The sequence below is a fragment of the Suillus clintonianus genome (genome assembly GCF_016758775.1).
Source record: "Suillus clintonianus strain FC179 chromosome Unknown DEU56scaffold_19, whole genome shotgun sequence".
Classification (NCBI taxonomy): Eukaryota; Fungi; Basidiomycota; class Agaricomycetes; order Boletales; family Suillaceae; genus Suillus; species Suillus clintonianus.
In genome coordinates this window covers 439,647-457,062 of record NW_024539243.1, presented here as the reverse complement: position 1 = coordinate 457,062, position 17,416 = coordinate 439,647, and the positions used below count along the sequence as shown (strand labels likewise).

Genomic DNA, 17,416 nt, shown 5'->3' with positions numbered 1-17,416 from the left:
GAAAAGGCAACCAGAAGGACTCATGCTTCACTGGTGGGCAGAAAGAGATGGCAGGTTCGGGATGCGGCAGTGAGGAGAAGGGTAGATGCTGTGGTAGTGGAGACTCTGGAGGGCTTGAGGCCTCGTGCTGCGATTTGGAAGATGATAGAAACCGTGGTGGAGACGTGAGTAGCTGTGACGAGGAGAAAGTAGATAATATCGATGATGGTATGTTCCCCGCCCATCCATATTGCTCTAAATTTTGCTTTGGGAATGTTTGCAGCTGACATTTTACGTTCGGCAGACTCTGCTTGCATGTGCTGCATCAAGTTGCTCGTCAATGAACCTGGTCTCCAAGGTGAGCTGATCAATCCATGCCTTCGATTCTTGATACGGTCGCTTTTGATATATGCGCGGTGCCCATCTGTGCCCATACTCATCATTCTACCTTTTCAGACCGCTTAAGCGGCCCAGATCGTGCTCAACCAGCTCATTCCGCATTGCCTTCTCCCGACAATCTTGCAATTGCCGACGCCGCGATCGCTTATCTTGAAGCTTACACAAGCACCCTTCGTGCGTGCTGCAGAGCCCTTGAGCAATACTGCTCTCGTCGCTCCTGCTGCTTCATCCCCCGTCCTGCTAGCTCGCCGAGTCCCTCGTCCTCCGCTCCCCTCTCCCTACTCTCGCAGCGCCCAGGGAGTGGCCGAGCTCCCCAACCTGAAATATCCAAATCCAAAGCAGCGACTGGCGCTAGTGGGAACATCAGCCCTGGGGAGAAGCTTCAACTGGAAGTGCGTGGCATGGACTGTGCCGACTGCGTGGTAAAGGTCGGACGCGCTCTAGCGCAGCTTTCCTCAGTCACTCCTATAAACGTGGACTACTTCAGTGGTCTTGCCGAGCTCCAGTATGACGCCGAGGCTATCACTCCCGCTGCCATAATCGCATACGTCGCGCGTGCAACTGGTTTTGGTGTCAGGGCCTTGACTGCGACCTCTGGGAGCGGTGCGGCTGCCATTGTCACGCTTCCCCTCTCTTTCTCGACAATGCCTCCTCCTGAGGCCCTTGATGGCTTTGATACACGTTTTGGCTCGAATCCTCACGTCATCGAAGTTTCTTTTCCCGTTCATATAGACTCTCCCCACCGACCTCGCGATGTTTTTGAACAGTTCAAGGCCTTCGGTGCTGAGCTCGTCCCTGCCGGGTCCGACGGGCACCACGACATGGCCACCCACGACCTCATCGTTGTGGGTATCCGTACAATCGCTTGTGGTGTCCTGTCCATTCCTGTACTTGTACTCGCTTGGGCGAACCTGCCCTACCGACCAGTCCTTTATAATTCCATCTCTGTTGGGTTCACCACACTTATCCAGGGGGTCGCATTCCCGATCATTTCTTCGGCCTATCGTTCGATAGTCTATCTTCATCAAGCCGATATGAGCGTTCTCGTTGCCATCAGTACCCTTACCGCATACATCTTTTCTGTCGTCTCTTATGCATTTGAGGTTGCAGGCCGACCCTTTTCTCCCCCCTTCTTTGAGACCAGTGCTCTCCTTATCACTCTCATCTTCCTTGGACGCACCGTCTCCGCTGCCACGCGTCGGTCGACAGGTTCTGCCCTTCGAGAACTCCACAGGCTCCAGCAAGCTAGTGTCATCCTCCTTTCAGACGAGAAGGGGGCACCACCTCAAAGTCTGGATTCTCGCCTGATTTACTACGGAGACATCATTCGCATCCCTCCTGAGACTCGAATCGTGACTGATGGACTTGTCGTCAGTGGTTCGAGTGACGCGGATGAGTCATCTCTCACAGGCGAAAGTGTTGCTGTGCCTAAGCAGAAGGGCAGCCGCGTTATCGCTGGCACGCTCAACCTCGGCGGCACACTCGACGTTCAGGTCACACAGCTCATCCACGAAAACTCGCTCTCTCGTATCACAGCCCTCGTCAAGCAGGCTCAGTCCTCACGTTCCCCTGCACAGGACCTCGCCAACAAGCTTTCAGCCATAATTCTTCCCGTAGCAGCCTTTTCCGCTTGTATCGCATTCCTTGTCTGGGTAATTGTCAACCGCTATGTTTTCCACTACTCGGCAACCACATCCTCTGTCGAAGCTCTCACGTATGCAATTGCCATTCTCGTCGTCAGCTGCCCTTGTGCTATCGGTCTCGTTGTAGGTTTCCTTTTCCTTTTCAAATGTTTTGTTCTGTTTCTGCCTTACATACAGCCTGTACTCACTCTTGTTGTTCTGCCTGCAGATACCCATGGTCACTTCTGTTGCGATCCGGATTGGAATACGTGAAGGCGTCCTCTTTCGTTCAGCCGATGCGCTACAGAGGGCACATGACATCGATGTCATAGCATTTGATAAGACCGGCACACTCACTCAGGGCTACTTTACCACGGAACATGTTGAGATTTTGGTCGAAGGTGCAGAGCAGATTGTCAACGAGCTAATCAAGGACAACAAACACCCTGTCTCTCAAGGTGTTCATCGCTACGTCACCGCTCATCTGGCTGCTGCTGCGACGCAACACCGTGGAGGCACTGTAACGGACATCGTCTCTCTCCCAGGAAAGGGTATCAAGGCTTCGGTCTGTGGGTTTCCTCTCCTAGGTGGAAATCCCACATTCACCGGTGCTTGCTCTCACCCGCTTTCCTCGAAACTTCAGTCATCGGGCCTTACCCTTTTCACTGTTACACTCGCTGGTCAACCAATCGCGTTCTTCGGTCTTGCTGATACACCGCGACCAGAGGCGAATGCTCTTGTAGTGGAGCTCACTCGTCGCGGCAAGGATGTCATGATTTTTAGCGGTGACACAACAGCTGCTGTGCACCATCTTGCAAATACTATCGGAATCCCTCTCGACAAGACTTTTGCCTCATTCACTCCTGAAGATAAAGATGCTGCGATCGCCGCATTGCAGGCCAAGGGTCAACGGGTCTGCTTTGTCGGTGATGGTACCAATGACGGGCCAGCGCTTTCTCGTGCTGACGTTGCGTTGGCCATTGCGGCAGGCTCAGATGTGGCACTTACTGCTGCTGGAGCTGTGCTTCTGGGCTCGGATCTCCATCGCGGTATTCTCGCTCTGCTCGACATTGCAACAGCGGTGCGTATGCATGCATATTGGGCCCTGGCGTGGTGCATCTTCTACAACATCTTTGCAATCCTTTTTGCATCGGGCGCGCTCATCAAGGTTCGAATCGAGCCTCGCTGGGCTGGAATTGGTGAAATAGTTAGTGTTCTCCCTGTAGTCGCCATTGGATTTGGGCTTGACGTCCGCTGGGCGTGGAGGAAATCGCGTCTTGGAATGCGTGGTAACAATTAAATCACATGTACATCTGTTCCCACTTATCTCTCATAACATGTATAGGCGATGCTGCGTGTATTGTTGTATAGTATAAACTTCTGATGAGATCTATATATGCGATCATGAATGATATGATGTGTTTTATTCATTCCGATGGGAGAGACCTGATGCATTGATGTATCTCGAGTTACGAGTCGATGTCGACAATATGAATACCATAGGAATAAATGATTATTATTATATTCATGGATCTGGTATTCTGTCCACGGTTGTGTAGGTTCTTTGGTGGTAGATTAAAGGCAACGTCCGTAATATGTCATTCCCGAGTTGACCCTCTGGCTCTTGGACGTCCTCCACTCTCAAAACTCGTGCAATGAATAACTCCGAAGCCAACCCAGTACCACCCTCTACTTGCTGCACCTCCGTTTCCCACTCCTCCATGTTCAAATGCAACCACCGCGTATCACTCAAGGGCAACGACCGACCGACCACAGTGCAAGAAAGCGCGCCTAAAGCACCTTTAATAACCGGGAGACCATCTGCAGACCGCGTCCACTGCACCTCCGATTCTGCGAACGGGAAGGGGTGCATGTTTGGATTGGAGAACAGTCGTGCAATATGAGGTTGCGCAGCAGAAAGGATATTGATGACCATATGAGACGACATTTGCATCTGGGGCTTTGCTGCGTGGGCATTCAGAGCCAGAGCCATCCGGGATGGGACGCGGAGGGAGAACGCGACGAGCGGATGCGGATCAAGTGCGATGGACGTGAAGGACGACAATGTAGCGCCATGAAATATCGACGGTGCTTCTTGCACGGACGAATCACTTCGTGGTGTTTCATGGTCTGGTAGGGTCGACGTGACAACCGCCACAGGCTGGGCTGTCTCTCGGAGAAGCTTGCGCAGAGACTGTTTGACGAGCCTTGCTTGTGCAGACGGCGCAGAGCTATAGCTTCGGAGTAGGATGTGGTTCAAATTATGGGTTGCGCGTCTGACAGCACTCGTGCATGACTGCATAGCATATACCACTACATGCGGGGTACTAACTCAAAATTAATGGTTGGGAATTGCTGACCAATACAATCGTTGACAAGTATCACTTTTTGATTTTCGACTTGAACGTTATAATGCATCAATGATCAAACTACGACGTGCGACGTGCGACATGTGTTACTGTACAGGATAGGTCCTTGACTACGAATATATGGGAATGTCATTGACAAGGGCGATATGAATTTCACTAACCACTCATAAACTGATTTCGTTCAGCGCAGGTGAGGCTCCTCACTGTACTGAGTATGGTAATTCTCGTTGGCGCTGCTAGTGGGCACGGCCTTCGACACGTACTCCTGATCAAGAGGGAAGCCTCTTGATCAAACAGTTCTTAGTGGGCGGTGCCATAGGTCGCCATCCGGGGCAATCATGATGCGAAATTCAAGATCATGAATCAAGGTTGGGTCTAACTTCATGTACATATAGGGCGGTGTCTCGACCGAACTTCCATGCCGTTATGAGGTGATTACCGCCCTTGTTATCTCCTACACAGCTGCAACTGACAGTCACCTCCCCAGCACAAATGGCTCTCAACGACCGTTCACACCTCGTCATGACAAGCTTTATCTTACCTTGCGATGTCGATTGGAACGGTAAACGCCAAGGTAGTTTTGACACCTACCAAACGACAGACAGATACTCCAACAATACTCCAATCAATGTGAATCTCTTTCATGACGTTTGTTCAACCTACGGAACATGTCTTGACTTTTAGGGGCCTATAAGCAAATCCAATGGCAATAAATCGTCAGTCGGATCACATACTTTGCCTCCATCCACACGAGTTGCTTCCGTTAAGGTTAGGACCATCGGAAATCGTTCCGTCCTTACATACATATCACGGCATGCGGCCATTAGGCTCTATTAGACGAGATCATCTATTCATCACACAGCTTCTCCATACGCCTATATATGTTGAAACCCCCAGCAGCCCCGCATTATCGCACCTAAGTAGTAACCTTTCACGATGGAAGCTGTATCCACGGCTGGCTTATTGGTCTCCCGCTCTCTGGCTACAACATCGTATGGCGTCTTTTACATGACTTCATTGATCTGTGTGGCCTTTTGGGCTATGCTGTGTTTGCAAACGTGAGTGGACAGTCAACATGGGGTTACTGGGTTTGATTCATCAATAAAACAGGTTTTGGTACTTTGGAAGGTACACTTTCAGCTTTGTTTATGTCTCTGGATTGACACCATTTATGTAGCTACGAAAGCGATAGAAAATTCTTCAAATTTCTGGTCCGTCAGATATCGTGACTACGAAGGGCTGGCGCTGACATTTTGATAGGTTGTATTCTTATGGTGACACGCATGCTGCAAGCTATTCCGCTCTGTTTTAACTTTTGTATAGGGCGATCAGCACGGCGCAGACCTATGTTATCGTCTATGGAGGTGAGTTCTGATATTTCTCAAATACCACTGACGACTTAAACTTCCTGTAGCATGGGCCTACACGATCGACCATTTCGGCGACTATACATTTTTGTTGCACATTGTTTCGTAAGTACCGCAATCATTGATTAATGTCCTCGTTATTAAGGATCATGCCCCTCCCTCAAGTCCATATGCTGTGAGTAGCATAGTCATTTTTCCCCACAACTTCTTAGGGGACTGATTTTTCGGATTTTTCTAGGCGCAGTTTATTTTTGCAGTAGGTGTCCGACGGGCTCGTCTTTGGCGTCCATAATATTCAGGAGCTTACTTCGTTATGCTATAGGCTACAGCCACAGTAACAGTCCAGGCATTCTTTGTCTTCAGAATATGTCAGCGTAAGTTTGAATACATACTCACCCTTAACCCCCTTGGCTTATTTATACAGTCAGCAGAAATAAAATGTGGATGGTGGTTGCTGTGTGGGTAAGTACAATTGACTGATGGTTATCTGATGGCTTATGATTGTGCATCTTATCCAGGCTCCGTTGGCGATTTTTCAGATTGTTTCTGCATTCAGTGAGGTTTCACTCACTATTTCAATTCTACTTCGTTGACATGTTTAATAGTTATCGTCATCAAAACGTGAGGCATTTCGCTACTTCCACTCTCGTGCCACATGAGTTCTAACGCCGCTTCCAAAGTTGTATAGCTGACTACTCTCCATACATCTGGGCGCCATTGCCAAAGGTGATCATCTTTCATCTTAATTGAAGACCCGTCATTGAACTATTTGCTGAAGGACCTTGCGATAGCCTACCTCGCAGTTTCCCTCTTCGTCGACATAGCTATTGCAGTGGTTTTGCTTGAGCTATTACGGCGGCACAAGGAGCAAAGCAAAGTTCGAAGGTAGTCTGCATTCTATCATCACCCCGCCGATCTTCTCGCTCATGTGTTCGCCTGCCTAGCACGTTAAAAATTATTCAGCGACTCATGCTTCTGGCCGTCTTAAATATGCTCTGGACAACGGCGTTTGCTATTTGCGATTTGGTCACAGTAAGCCTCCTACCCCTCAGTAAAATCAGCCGAGCTGACCACAGATGTGACGGGCAGTTCTTGTCCCTCCATGACACCTTCTACATTCTCTTTGATATGCCAATCTGCTCCTTGTACTGCAACACCCTCCTTGCAAACCTTAACATGAGGGCTTCCCTTGCAGAGAGGCAATCGGCGATAGACATGAACTTGACGACATTTGAAGTTGGACCCCGGCCCGTGGCTTTGACGCTAAAAAATGATCCTACGGCCTCTGCGCAAAGTGGCTCGCGTCAGAGCTCGGAACTGGCAGCATGATAGCGGACTACCATATTCTTGAGTCGGTTATTTATGGTGTTGTCTGTGCCTTTGATTGTACGCGACCCGTTAGTGGTCGATTCTGCGGACGTGTTGGGTTGCAGGGTGTATGGTAGTTTTTGGGCGCTGCTAGAGGGCAATACCCCACCTAATAGGATAAATCAAGTATCAGTCGAATTGCTATGAATACAGACGACCTATGTATGCTCATCACGATCAATGGAAGACGCGTACATGAACCAGCTGGGTGTATTACAACTTGATCAAGTAGGAATCGTACCGGAAGGTTCTCATTCGGAAGTTGAAAATTAAACCGGTTGATTTGCCTCTGCGACCTACTGCCCTACATCGTGATTCGTGACCACACAGATCGTGCGGTGCACGTACTCTAGATTATTGCTTTGCAAATTGCAGGTGGGCACTACACCTTCAAGTCATCTTCAATATATTGAGCATCATCCCTCCTCTCTTATGTACGGTAAGGACTTTAAGCTTCAAGCCAAGACGAGTCACTACTAGTACTCCACTTTCAAGTTTCCGATGACTCCCTCGTCAAGGCCACCATTCTCATTGAAACTACGATCAAAAGTACGCCCATGTTATGGGACACATAAATAGTAGCAGCACCTTCGATAATTCAAGTTGGCCGGGGGCGGACATCACTAGTCATTGTTTTATTGGCTGGTTCAACTGGCGGACTTGGTCCATGTCTGCTTCAAGCTTCTCTGTCCGAGAACCATTGTGTGGTGGGGTACATACTTGACCATTTTGTTCGAAGATCGTCGATTGGACGTCACGAGTCCAAGAAACTCGCATACCTCGAGGCAAATACACGTTGATTTGGGTTTGCTCAATGAACCATATGACGAGGTCTTCTCTTCCCTTTGATTGTCGAATCAAACAGTAACTTTGTAACAGATTCGCTTGTCCTTTGGTCCGACCTCATTCACAACGCGTGGCCGCTCAATTTAGTTCTTGCTATCATATTCGAACCCAACAGGCTGTGCGTGCGGCACGGAACCTCATTGTTCTCGCATTTACTTCACCAAGGTTTCCAAACCTTGTTTCATGTTTACGCCTTCTATTTTGGCGGCCTACGGCTAAGACATGTCTTGTTGACAGGCTTGTATTCGTCATACTGGCGTTTGCTCATTTGCTAACATTTCTTCTTCATGCTATTTCCTGGATCCCACTCCAGGCGGTCTTCAGCACTATTGTGTGCGTTACTTTCGCAGAGAGGTCACCTCCTGCCGCACTCGACCTAGTGCGCCCGAGATCGATCCCTTGGACTTCAATGATCAACGACATCAACAAGATTCTAAAGTTAACAGAGACTATCCTCCCTGTGGTCCCAATCTCAGAGTGGATGAAGATGTTAGAAATCTACGCGAGAAACTCACAAATTGTGAGTCCATCGCGTACTTGTCTTAGTTATGCGCTTCACTCCTCATTGATGTGTAGCCTCTCATCAAGACCTACGTCTTTTCACCGCTCTTGTTCACTTGGATATCATCATCCGAGAGTCGGGGGAGCGAAACGCGACTGCCTCGAAAAGTGTGGGGGAGTCTTCCTCTGTGCCGCTCAAGACCAATCTTTGATACGTCGGTGTCCGTATTTTGTGTTTCAGAGACCAGTAGAAAGGAAGAACGAACAAAATTCGCACTAGATGTTATGATTAAGTTAGATGTATAAATAGAGGAAACGCCGATGAATAAAGTTATCATCGTCAAGGTATGTACCAAACCTGTGGACTCTTTAATCTCCCTCTGATCAACCCGGAGTAGCTACTGGACTTACCCGTAGCGCCGTGGCAATGCGCCTTGTCACCTGAAACGTCATGAGCGTGTGGCGGGTGGGCCTGGTGATCTGCAGTGATTCGGCGTTGAACGTTGATGACCGGCTGCCCATACGTTATGCTTTCTGATTAGGCTGTCTCATCATTAATATTTTTCCGAAGCCCCATTATTGCAACCTCACCGTGCAACCTCACCGTGCAGGCCTGGCATGGATTAAATTCCAAAGACTTTTCCACACGCCGGATCAAACAAATCAAAATGTTTGTCTGTTCAGAACATGTTCGCTTGAATTTTGGATCCGTACGTCCCCGAGGCCGCCACAGTTTCGTAAATTTTACATAATCCACCGAATGACAGCCGGTTCAGCTCTGTCCAGTTATGGCGTATATTGCTATCATTCGTGGAGTTATACGCCTTGTGCAGGCGGCTCATCGCGACCTTCTCAACAAGGTGCGTCTCGATGCAACTCGTACATACTGATGTCGGGAGCTCACCAGTCTATTACAGTTTCTACTATGTAATAAGCCTCGTTACTTGGTTACGACGTACTCGATACCTGAGTGCTGTCAGTGGGCACAAGGCTGATTTCTGACAGATCAGCTGATCATCAGCGCGAACCTCCGGTACTTATGGGCGGTAATCCGATATGTAGAGTTTAATTCTTGTTGAATCACAGGACTGCAATGCTGTGAGGCACTGTCTTCTTGATGACATACAACACGAGGATGAATACGGCATACAGCAAAAGACATAATAGCGTCGAAGTCGACACGCGCATAAATATATATGAGAAAACCCTCAGCAGCGTAGCGCTATCATTGCAGGAACCCAGCTTCTCTCACAATGGAATCTACAGCTGGTTTATTGGTTTCCCGCTCTCTGGCTACAACATCGTATGGCGTCTTTTACATGACTTCACTGGTCAGTGTTGTGTTTTGGGCCATGCTGTGTTTGCAAACGTGAGTGGACAATCAACATGGGATTTCTGGATTTGATTCATCGAAACAACAGGTTTTGGTACTTTGGAAGGTACATTCTAAGCCTTTCGATTGTCCCCATACTGACGTTGTTTACGTAGCTACGAAAGTGACAGGAAATCGCTCAAATTTCTGGTCTGTCAGATAGTTTGATTACAAAGGCTGGCACTGACATTTCGACAGGTGGTATTTTTATGGTGACATCCATATTGAGAGTTGTTCTGTTCCGTGTTAACTTTTGTATAGGTCGATCAGCACGGCGCAAACATATGTTATCGTGTATGGAGGTAAGTTCTAATGCGTCCGACTCTCAAGTGTCACTGATCAATTATGTGTACTGTCCGTAGCATGGGTCTACATGATCGATAATTTCGGCAACTATAGGTTTCTGCAGCACATGGTGTCGTACGTACCGCCTACACTGATTGTTGTCCTCGATGTTGAAGATCACCCCCCTCCTCTAGTCCATACGTTGTGAGCAGTATATTCATTCATATCACTATTTTTTGGGGGCTGATATGTCGGACTTTGCTAGACGCAGTTTATTTTTGCGGTAGGTGTCGAGTCCATCTTTGATGCCTAAACAATTCAGGTTCCAGGGGCTTACCTGAGTGCATTATATAGGCTATAGCCACGGTAACAGTCCAGGCGTTCTTTGTCGTCAGAATATGTCGGCGTAAGTCCACAACACATTCTTGCCCTTCTCGCGCTCAACTTATCGGTGTAGTCAGCGGAAATAAACTATGGATGGTCGTCGTTGTGTGGGTCAGTACAATCGGTTTATGTTTATCTGATGCCTTCTAATTTTGCCTCTTGTACAGGCTCCATTGGCGATTTTTCAGATTGTTTGCGCCTTCAGTGAGGTTTCACTCCCTATCTCAAACATATTTCGCTGACAAATTTGATAGTCATCGTTATCAAAACGTAAGGACCTGTCTCTGATCTCTTGCTACGTCGGATTCTGACTTCGCCTTCAAAAGTTGCCTATCCGGAAAAGGGTCATATGCGTGGGCGCCTCTGCCAAAAGTGATTGTCTTGCAGTTTAAAATTCACCCGTTCATTATTGAAGCTTTTGCTAAAGGATCTTGGAATAGCCTACCTTGCAGTTTCCCTATTCATAGACATAGCTATTGCGGTGTTTCTGCTTGAGCTATTGCGTCGGCATCAAAAACAAACCAGAGTTCGAAGGTGCTCTCTACTACCACCCCACCATGTTTCACGCTTACGTGTTCGCTTCCCCAGCACGTTGAAAATTATTCAGCGACTTATGCTCCTGGCTGTCTTAAACATGCTCTGGACAACGGCCTTTGCTATCTGTGATTTGATCACGGTAAGCCTCGTTCCACTTAAAGTCAACAGAACTGACCCCGGACGCGTGACGAGCAGTTCGTAGCTCTCCACAAACGGATCATCTACATCCTTTTTGACATGCCCATCTGCTCTCTGTATTGCAACACCCTCCTTGCAAACCTTAACACGAGGGCGTCCCTTGGAGAGCGCCAATCGGCGGTGGAGGAGATGGACTTAACGACGTTGGATGCAGTTGAACATCAGCCCGTAGCCTTGAAGCTGAAGAATGGTCATAAGGTCTCTACGCAAAGTGGCTCGCGTATGAGCTCGGAACTGGCAGCATGATAGTGTTGGAGTTTCGTATTTCACCCTTTGTCATCGTTCGCTGCTCGGATAGTCCCGACTACGTATATATACCTACGTCGTAGACTTTCCTCTCCTTGTCGTCTCCCGCCATGTTGTAGACACTCGATACAGTACCGTTCCCCAGCTTTAACAGATAGCAGACTACTATGATCGTTTATTTGATGTTCGTTTACATCATATGCTTTCCTTAATTGGATGCCATTTTATGAATGATGGTTACAGAGTCTACGCGTGTGCAAATTGGTGAATGAGAGTAAGAAATTCACAATATAGTTATCGATCCTGCCCAAGATCCAAGCGCCATTCTCCCTGTAGTCTCTGAGACAGCGCACACTGTAATGTCATCTTTCGACCTAATATCAGTCCTGAACTGTGCAAACGAATCTCATCAAGACCAACCTCGTAGCGGGATATCATGAACCACTTGGCCATTAATTAGCCTTGGCCTTTCTAAGTTGTCGTTTGCCTGTAGTGACTCATTACTCCAGGCCCGAGCTTCTCCTAACGTATTGCCAACATCTCGAAGGTTCGTGAATGCCACGACAGTACGGTTCTTGCTGGTCCGCGACCTTGCTACCCAGATTCCGCGTTTTCCATAGTCCCCCAATGCCCAAGCTGATATAAATGCTCTCGTGTCCTGCACAATTCCAGGCAGGACTGAAGGCGCAGGTGGTGGCGGTAAATCTTCAGGCAGCGGCGCCGCGACAGATTGTGGTGAAGCGACTGCCATGGGACGGACTCCCAAAGGCGAGACCGACAATGAAGGCAAGGGACGCACAGTTAACTTGACGTAAAAATGAAATATTCCATGGAATAGATCGTTTGCAAGCGCGGATAGCCCGTAAACTTCAGATTCTTCGTCTTCGACACATGTGTTTTTCGTGAGAGATACACGGCGATAGGTCATTGTGTGTGGAAATCTGAATGTGAGTTGGGGTAGAATACCGGAACGCTCTCCAACTCCTAAAGTTATATGCGAGGGGAGGGGATATGCCTCAACGGTGTGCATTCTAAACACCAGGATATACGGCCCACATATCCGCATGGCGGTGATACCATTCCACTACAAATAAAAGTACACTTTCAAATGAACAGGACATTCCATTTGGCTAAACTCACTAAATCTCCGGCATCATTAGCGCGAAGGGCCACTGTAGCTTGAGCTTTGGTTCCCCAGTTGACAACTTCGAAGGACAAGGCAGTGTTAGAAAGCAAAGCGATTTTCAAGTCGGCATCAATCGCTCTGATGACTTGTGGTGGGAATATTGAGAATTCTCCTTCAGTGACTAGAAATGGAGGTCCTGATCTACCAGCATCGAGAGAGATGGTTAACACTCTCGCGGCAACGCTAGAAAATAACATTAATTGGCGCTAGAGGCGTATAAAGAAACATCAACTGACAGTTCAACATGCGTCAATGCAATGGCAAGTACAGAGCCAGCTGCGTTCAAATGATATGCACAAGGATACCATGTTGAAGAAGCATAGGTGACGAAAGCCTCTGCCGCGAAAGGTGCAAAAACATCATTGATTTTCCATAGGTTGATGTTTCCTTCCGAGCCCAAGGATAGCAAATAGTGGTCGGAGACGAAAGCTAGATGCCGGACACGAGGGATTGAGTTTTCAATGTCATCCGAATCACATCGATTCTTGACGAGGAAAGTGTCCTTTCTCGGCAGCAGCCACGCTTGCTCGACGTGTATTGCAGTTTTGATCAAGTGTTCCAAACGCAAACTCGACAGTGTCGCAGTTTCCGACTCAGCAAGCGGCCGCGGGAGGATATGGGGCATCCGAGAAACCAAACTGAGCCATAAGCTGCGGTCATGGGTGAATTGAGACAAGGATGTGCACGTCTACAATGCTTGGCTTTAGCTCACGCCTGTGCCCACAAAGAAAAGGTGGTGCCTTGCGCAAAGAAAGGATCGTCTCCACATCCAAGAAGCTGGCAATTTCAAGCTGAAGTTCGACAGGGAGATTCTGCATCTCTGCCGATAGTACTACTAGGTGACAGGGCTGAGGAGTGAGAGTGGCTGTGCAACACATTTAATGTGGATGAATCTACACTTCGGTTAAGTTGTACATGCTATGTAGTTGAGTTTATGATTGTGAAGTCCGGTAGTAAGTAATTGCGTGTGTCTAGTCCGATCATAAGTTGCAATGTACACCAAAGCATCGAAACGACAATGCCAATAAAAGATTAATACTATGAAGACAGGCAAGGGACAATCTCAGTGACAGATATTACTGTCATCGTGACGAGGTTGAGGACGATGGACTGAGCAGCCAATTATAAGTGTCTCGGGACTGTTGGACTGCTTGCGAGTCATCTGAATCTTCAGCGTCGGAAGCACCAGGTATGAGAGTTTTACGCCACCCGTCCGACGTGGTGCTGCAGAAGAAAAGCGACAGTGAGAACAAGTAAAGGGGAAAGCAGACGGTAATTACCTTGTTACTGATCTTGATCTAGCAACTTGAAGAGGGAATCTGATTGAAGTTGTGGCTCCAGGTAATCCTAGAGTAGGTACAATTGGAACTTTCGACCTATGTGGCCGCGGAGTGGATTCTTCGTCAATCTCGAGAACAGGCTTCAAAGGCACATCGCCGATATCCACATCTGTGTCACGATCGTCGCTTTTGAAATTCTTCAACCGCCTGGTACGAGTGATCGACGACGACGATACAGCATCAGAGTGTTGGCCAATGTCGTTAACACTAGGAGTTGCATGCCTGGATGACCGTCTGACTTGAAGTTGTTCCTTTTCCTCGACAATCTCTACGGCGCTGTCATCAGAAATTTGCATGTTGGAAGAAACAGACTTGGCGGAAGTGGTGCGGCACATCATACCAGCGCCCGTCCTGGAGCGCGTAGATCGCCGGCTCGTCGAACTATCCACAGACATGTTGTCGGTTTCGGAGTCTGTAGTTGTTCTTGACCCAACCTTCGATGTGTTTCTAACCGGCCTGCTTTGGATTTCTGACTCGCTCGCTTCGCTGACTTCGCAGGAGGTATATCCTGTAAGCTCTTTCGACTTCTTGAGTTGCTTTGCCCGCTGGTGCGCTTTCTCTTTCCTCTCCATCTGCGCTGCGGACCTACGCTTCGCCCGCTCCTCTTTCCACATCTGCTCCTCAATCTTCTCCTCTTCCTCGAGCTCCAACCTCCTGGCTTTGGCACGTTCCATAACAATGCGATCCGCAACACCCTCATCGTCGTCGTCATCAGCACCAAGTGCCGTGCCCTTACCAGAACCGGTATCAGGGAACATGGCAACACCATACTGCGAACTTTCACGCAGTGTCACAATTGCTTCGTCTCTATCGAGATGAAGGTCTTGCATGATGAGACCTACTGCAGCTTCGGGAACCAGTACAAGCTGGATGAACTCTGCAGGCGTGAGAGGGGCTATCGAAGAAGCATCAAACGATGAAAAGGGGAAGAGATTGTAGAGCGTTTGATGTATGATCAACAAGCCGAGTTCACCATAGCTAGGACAATATTTAGTACGACCCACTTAATAGAATCGAATGCACCTACTATCCAGGCTGAGTCTTCTCGAAGCTGGCAAATTGGCCCTTGACACCAGTAACAGCTCGACTGCCTTGTTTCTTGATTTGCTTCTTGATTTCTTCCCAGAAGTCGCTTCGTGCTCGGGAACCCCTGGCGTTGTTTTCCACAGAGTCCTCATTGTCACTAAGGCTGTCAGCGTTGGTGATTATAACCTCAAGCGCACTCTTCATCCCTTCGACCCTCTTGGGTACCTTCTTGAAGTCAATACTTTGCGGCCACCCTTTCTCCATAGCCTCAGGCAAGGAGTGCATTTCGAAGTGATGTCGCTGACAAGCTGAGATATAAATTCCTAGAGGAGCCTTCAGCCCACGAGAATTTCGAGGGCGCGGGTCTGCGTATGACTTCCGCTTCGCAATCGCCAAGAGATTCTTCAGTTGTGGAGTTGGGTTGCGCGGCAGTGGTTCGTCACAGTACGGGCACACTGTAGAAGGATCAACTACTGTATCTATTTCAACTGCGCGTTGAGGGTGTGAAAGTGTTAAATGGAGAATTCTGCATGAAAAGCAAGACTTACATGAGTCCTCATCCAAGTGTTCCTCTTCTCCCAGGATCAACCTTGCCGATTTTCTGCTGGAGCTATGAGACAGGAGCAGCAGTGATCATGAAGGGGATTCACCCATAATTGTCTTCCTTATGCCGCTTGGCTTTCGGTCCGCGTTGTTCATCGCTACCGTCCGAAACTCGCTTGGACCTCATAGGGCTACGCCTATGTGCAATCTTGATTTCCCTTGAGGACAGGGGGAAGGGTCTTAGGGCAACATCGGTCCGCACGGTATCGCGATGGTCTATGGCAAATCCACCAAGATCGTCCTCGTCCTGATGAGGGGTTAGCGCAAGTCCCTTTCCTTTGTCCCGCGAGAGTGGTTGCACTGGGGAAGCCAATGGGGAAGGCGTAGGAAAGTTTCCAAGCGTCTCTGAGCGGGCAAGGCCTGGCTTCGAAGTTTGCAATGACGAAGGAAAAGGTTTGGGTCCCGTAGGTTCAAGGAGTGGCTGCTTAGCAGGAAGATTTGACTTTCCCAGAGGGATCATAAGGGAGGGAGCAGTGTGTTTACGTGGTAGTGCACTTGTCTTCTCCTCCGACTGAAACCTCATAGGAAAAGGAGCAGCGGCCTTACGCAACAGCGCATTTGTATTCTCCTTTTTTGCTGCTGAGCGCTCTCGAGCGCCTTTCCGTGGAGGAGACACGTCGGAAGCGCGTGAGCTCCCACCGTGTACCGAGGAATGACTGCCTAGAGGGAACGGCTGGAGTTGCCTGCCAGCACGTGGAGTTGCTTCTGGACTCTGACCACGAGCAATTGAGCTCCCAGCCTTCACAGGTCGCGGCTTAGTAACGGGTTTGAGAGGTTCATCTTCTAAGGTCGAGGATGGAGTAGCTGCCCTCCTGGACGCAGAATTCTTGCCTGGCCCCGGACGCACAAAGTCTGTGTCCTTCTCTTTCTTCGGCTTGGCTGCCGGCTGAGAGGTTAGGTCATCAGATATTGGTCTGAATAGCTCTTGAGAGTCGTCTGCGTCGTGCAAAGATGATGATGGAGGCCCTTCTGGACTACTCTCGTCTGCCTGCGACTCCTTCTTAATCCTTGTGAATTTGGGGAATTTTGCTTTCGGGGGGAACTGTGGGTGATACTGATGACCATTTGGGGCAAGGTTGGCTTTCTGAGGCATCGATGCTGCCGTCTTGCCGCGGACGACGCGTTTCTGTACAGGTGACGAGCCCAACAGCTGAGCGCCCTCGGATAATAACAGCTCGTCATCACTGTCGCTAAAAGAGTCTCGTTCCAGGCTCGTCATGATAGGACGCGACGTGGCAGACTTGACTTTGCTGCCGGTCGCCTTGCCTTGCGCTGGTCGGGATGGGCCTGGACCGCGAGCGAAAGAGGACCCCAAGTCTTCATGGCCTCGGCCCTTGCCCGACTGAACAGAGAACGGACGCCCTGACATTCTATGAGTGCTGTCTGAGAAGATGTTGGTTTCCTTCCTATTAAATTCGCCTTGAATCCGCTCCATCTTCGCCTATCAGCATGTCACTGCTGAGGTAATGTGGAGCGCGGACAGTGGACACGCTTTCTTGCACATAAACCGACGCGTTGTTTGGGTTAGTTGATTTCTAAAGCTTTTGTCAAACTTTGACAAATAGAGCTGCCACTTTTAGTCTGCCACATCTTAATTACCGTGAGGAGCCATCCGACAGCAAGGTCGCAAGGGTTCAAGTGTGCCGACCGTGTCCACGTATTCTTTTAGCCGGAATAGCTTACTTATCACTGATCAAGGATGGACGACAAGTCTAGTTCATTCCATCATGAATAACCAGAGTCTAGCTGAGTTAAGTAAGTGCCACTAGTCCGACTTGTGCCCGACGA

The 17,416-nt window shown here is 48.9% G+C and overlaps 6 protein-coding genes across 6 annotated transcripts; 3 read left to right on the top strand and 3 right to left on the bottom strand.

Annotated features, from left to right (window-relative positions):
* Nucleotides 1–779: 779 nt before the first annotated feature.
* DEU56DRAFT_870371 (heavy metal translocatin) lies at nucleotides 780–3,300 on the top strand (the record flags this gene model as incomplete). Its single annotated transcript, XM_041355626.1, has 2 exons — nucleotides 780–2,144; nucleotides 2,230–3,300. The coding sequence occupies 2 exons, from the start codon at nucleotides 780–782 to the stop codon at nucleotides 3,298–3,300; spliced, it is 2,436 nt and encodes an 811-aa protein (XP_041210891.1).
* Nucleotides 3,301–3,525: 225 nt separating this feature from the next.
* On the bottom strand, nucleotides 3,526–4,418 carry DEU56DRAFT_870370 (flavin reductase like domain-containing protein; the record flags this gene model as incomplete). Its single annotated transcript, XM_041355625.1, has 2 exons — nucleotides 3,526–4,276; nucleotides 4,333–4,418. The coding sequence occupies 2 exons, from the start codon at nucleotides 4,416–4,418 to the stop codon at nucleotides 3,526–3,528; spliced, it is 837 nt and encodes a 278-aa protein (XP_041210890.1).
* A 401-nt stretch (nucleotides 4,419–4,819) lies between these two features.
* On the top strand, nucleotides 4,820–7,314 carry DEU56DRAFT_790602 (uncharacterized protein). The gene is made up of 16 exons (XM_041352611.1): nucleotides 4,820–5,427; nucleotides 5,480–5,497; nucleotides 5,547–5,580; nucleotides 5,630–5,643; nucleotides 5,693–5,733; nucleotides 5,784–5,841; nucleotides 5,902–5,911; nucleotides 5,975–5,992; nucleotides 6,059–6,110; nucleotides 6,161–6,198; nucleotides 6,255–6,291; nucleotides 6,342–6,357; nucleotides 6,417–6,462; nucleotides 6,515–6,621; nucleotides 6,681–6,768; nucleotides 6,826–7,314. The coding sequence occupies exons 1-16, from the start codon at nucleotides 5,306–5,308 to the stop codon at nucleotides 7,063–7,065; spliced, it is 939 nt and encodes a 312-aa protein (XP_041210889.1). The 5' UTR covers nucleotides 4,820–5,305; the 3' UTR covers nucleotides 7,066–7,314.
* A 2,390-nt stretch (nucleotides 7,315–9,704) lies between these two features.
* On the top strand, nucleotides 9,705–11,473 carry DEU56DRAFT_910528 (uncharacterized protein; the record flags this gene model as incomplete). The annotated part of the gene is made up of 16 exons (XM_041357183.1): nucleotides 9,705–9,820; nucleotides 9,873–9,890; nucleotides 9,940–9,973; nucleotides 10,022–10,035; nucleotides 10,085–10,125; nucleotides 10,186–10,243; nucleotides 10,303–10,312; nucleotides 10,374–10,391; nucleotides 10,463–10,514; nucleotides 10,566–10,603; nucleotides 10,660–10,696; nucleotides 10,747–10,762; nucleotides 10,819–10,864; nucleotides 10,920–11,026; nucleotides 11,081–11,168; nucleotides 11,225–11,473. 16 exons carry the CDS (start codon nucleotides 9,705–9,707, stop codon nucleotides 11,471–11,473), a joined length of 942 nt encoding a protein of 313 aa, XP_041210888.1.
* A 184-nt stretch (nucleotides 11,474–11,657) lies between these two features.
* Nucleotides 11,658–13,585, bottom strand: DEU56DRAFT_790591 (uncharacterized protein). Its single transcript, XM_041352610.1, has 5 exons — nucleotides 13,400–13,585; nucleotides 12,896–13,347; nucleotides 12,614–12,842; nucleotides 11,894–12,557; nucleotides 11,658–11,839 (listed from the first exon to the last, which is right to left on the bottom strand). Exons 1-5 carry the CDS (start codon nucleotides 13,535–13,537, stop codon nucleotides 11,757–11,759), a joined length of 1,566 nt encoding a protein of 521 aa, XP_041210887.1. The 5' UTR covers nucleotides 13,538–13,585; the 3' UTR covers nucleotides 11,658–11,756.
* DEU56DRAFT_790583 (RTC4-like domain-containing protein) lies at nucleotides 13,534–17,395 on the bottom strand. The gene is made up of 5 exons (XM_041352609.1): nucleotides 15,676–17,395; nucleotides 15,574–15,626; nucleotides 15,027–15,513; nucleotides 13,940–14,977; nucleotides 13,534–13,883 (listed from the first exon to the last, which is right to left on the bottom strand). Exons 1-5 carry the CDS (start codon nucleotides 17,061–17,063, stop codon nucleotides 13,742–13,744), a joined length of 3,108 nt encoding a protein of 1,035 aa, XP_041210886.1. The 5' UTR covers nucleotides 17,064–17,395; the 3' UTR covers nucleotides 13,534–13,741.
* Between the last annotated feature and the right edge of the window lie 21 nt (nucleotides 17,396–17,416).

What these genes read in the sequence shown, in the direction of transcription:
- DEU56DRAFT_790602 (XM_041352611.1), top strand. Translation starts at nt 5,306, where the DNA reads ATGGAAGCTGTATCCACGGCTGGCTTATTGGTCTCCCGCTCTCTGGCT. An exon ending in TGTCTTCAGAATATGTCAGC is followed by an intron (nt 6,111 to 6,160) that starts GTAAGTTTGAAT and finishes TTATTTATACAG; the next exon opens with TCAGCAGAAATAAAATGTGG. An exon ending in CTATTTGCGATTTGGTCACA is followed by an intron (nt 6,769 to 6,825) that starts GTAAGCCTCCTA and finishes TGTGACGGGCAG; the next exon opens with TTCTTGTCCCTCCATGACAC.
- DEU56DRAFT_790591 (XM_041352610.1), bottom strand. Translation starts at nt 13,537, where the DNA reads ATGTGTTGCACAGCCACTCTCACTCCTCAGCCCTGTCACCTAGTAGTA. An exon ending in CGATCCTTTCTTTGCGCAAG is followed by an intron (nt 13,348 to 13,399) that starts GCACCACCTTTT and finishes CAAGCATTGTAG; the next exon opens with ACGTGCACATCCTTGTCTCA. An exon ending in TCATGATATCCCGCTACGAG is followed by an intron (nt 11,840 to 11,893) that starts GTTGGTCTTGAT and finishes TTAGGTCGAAAG; the next exon opens with ATGACATTACAGTGTGCGCT.
- DEU56DRAFT_790583 (XM_041352609.1), bottom strand. Translation starts at nt 17,063, where the DNA reads ATGGAGCGGATTCAAGGCGAATTTAATAGGAAGGAAACCAACATCTTC. An exon ending in CATAAGGAAGACAATTATGG is followed by an intron (nt 15,627 to 15,675) that starts GTGAATCCCCTT and finishes TAGCTCCAGCAG; the next exon opens with AAAATCGGCAAGGTTGATCC. An exon ending in GAGAAGACTCAGCCTGGATA is followed by an intron (nt 14,978 to 15,026) that starts GTAGGTGCATTC and finishes ATATTGTCCTAG; the next exon opens with CTATGGTGAACTCGGCTTGT.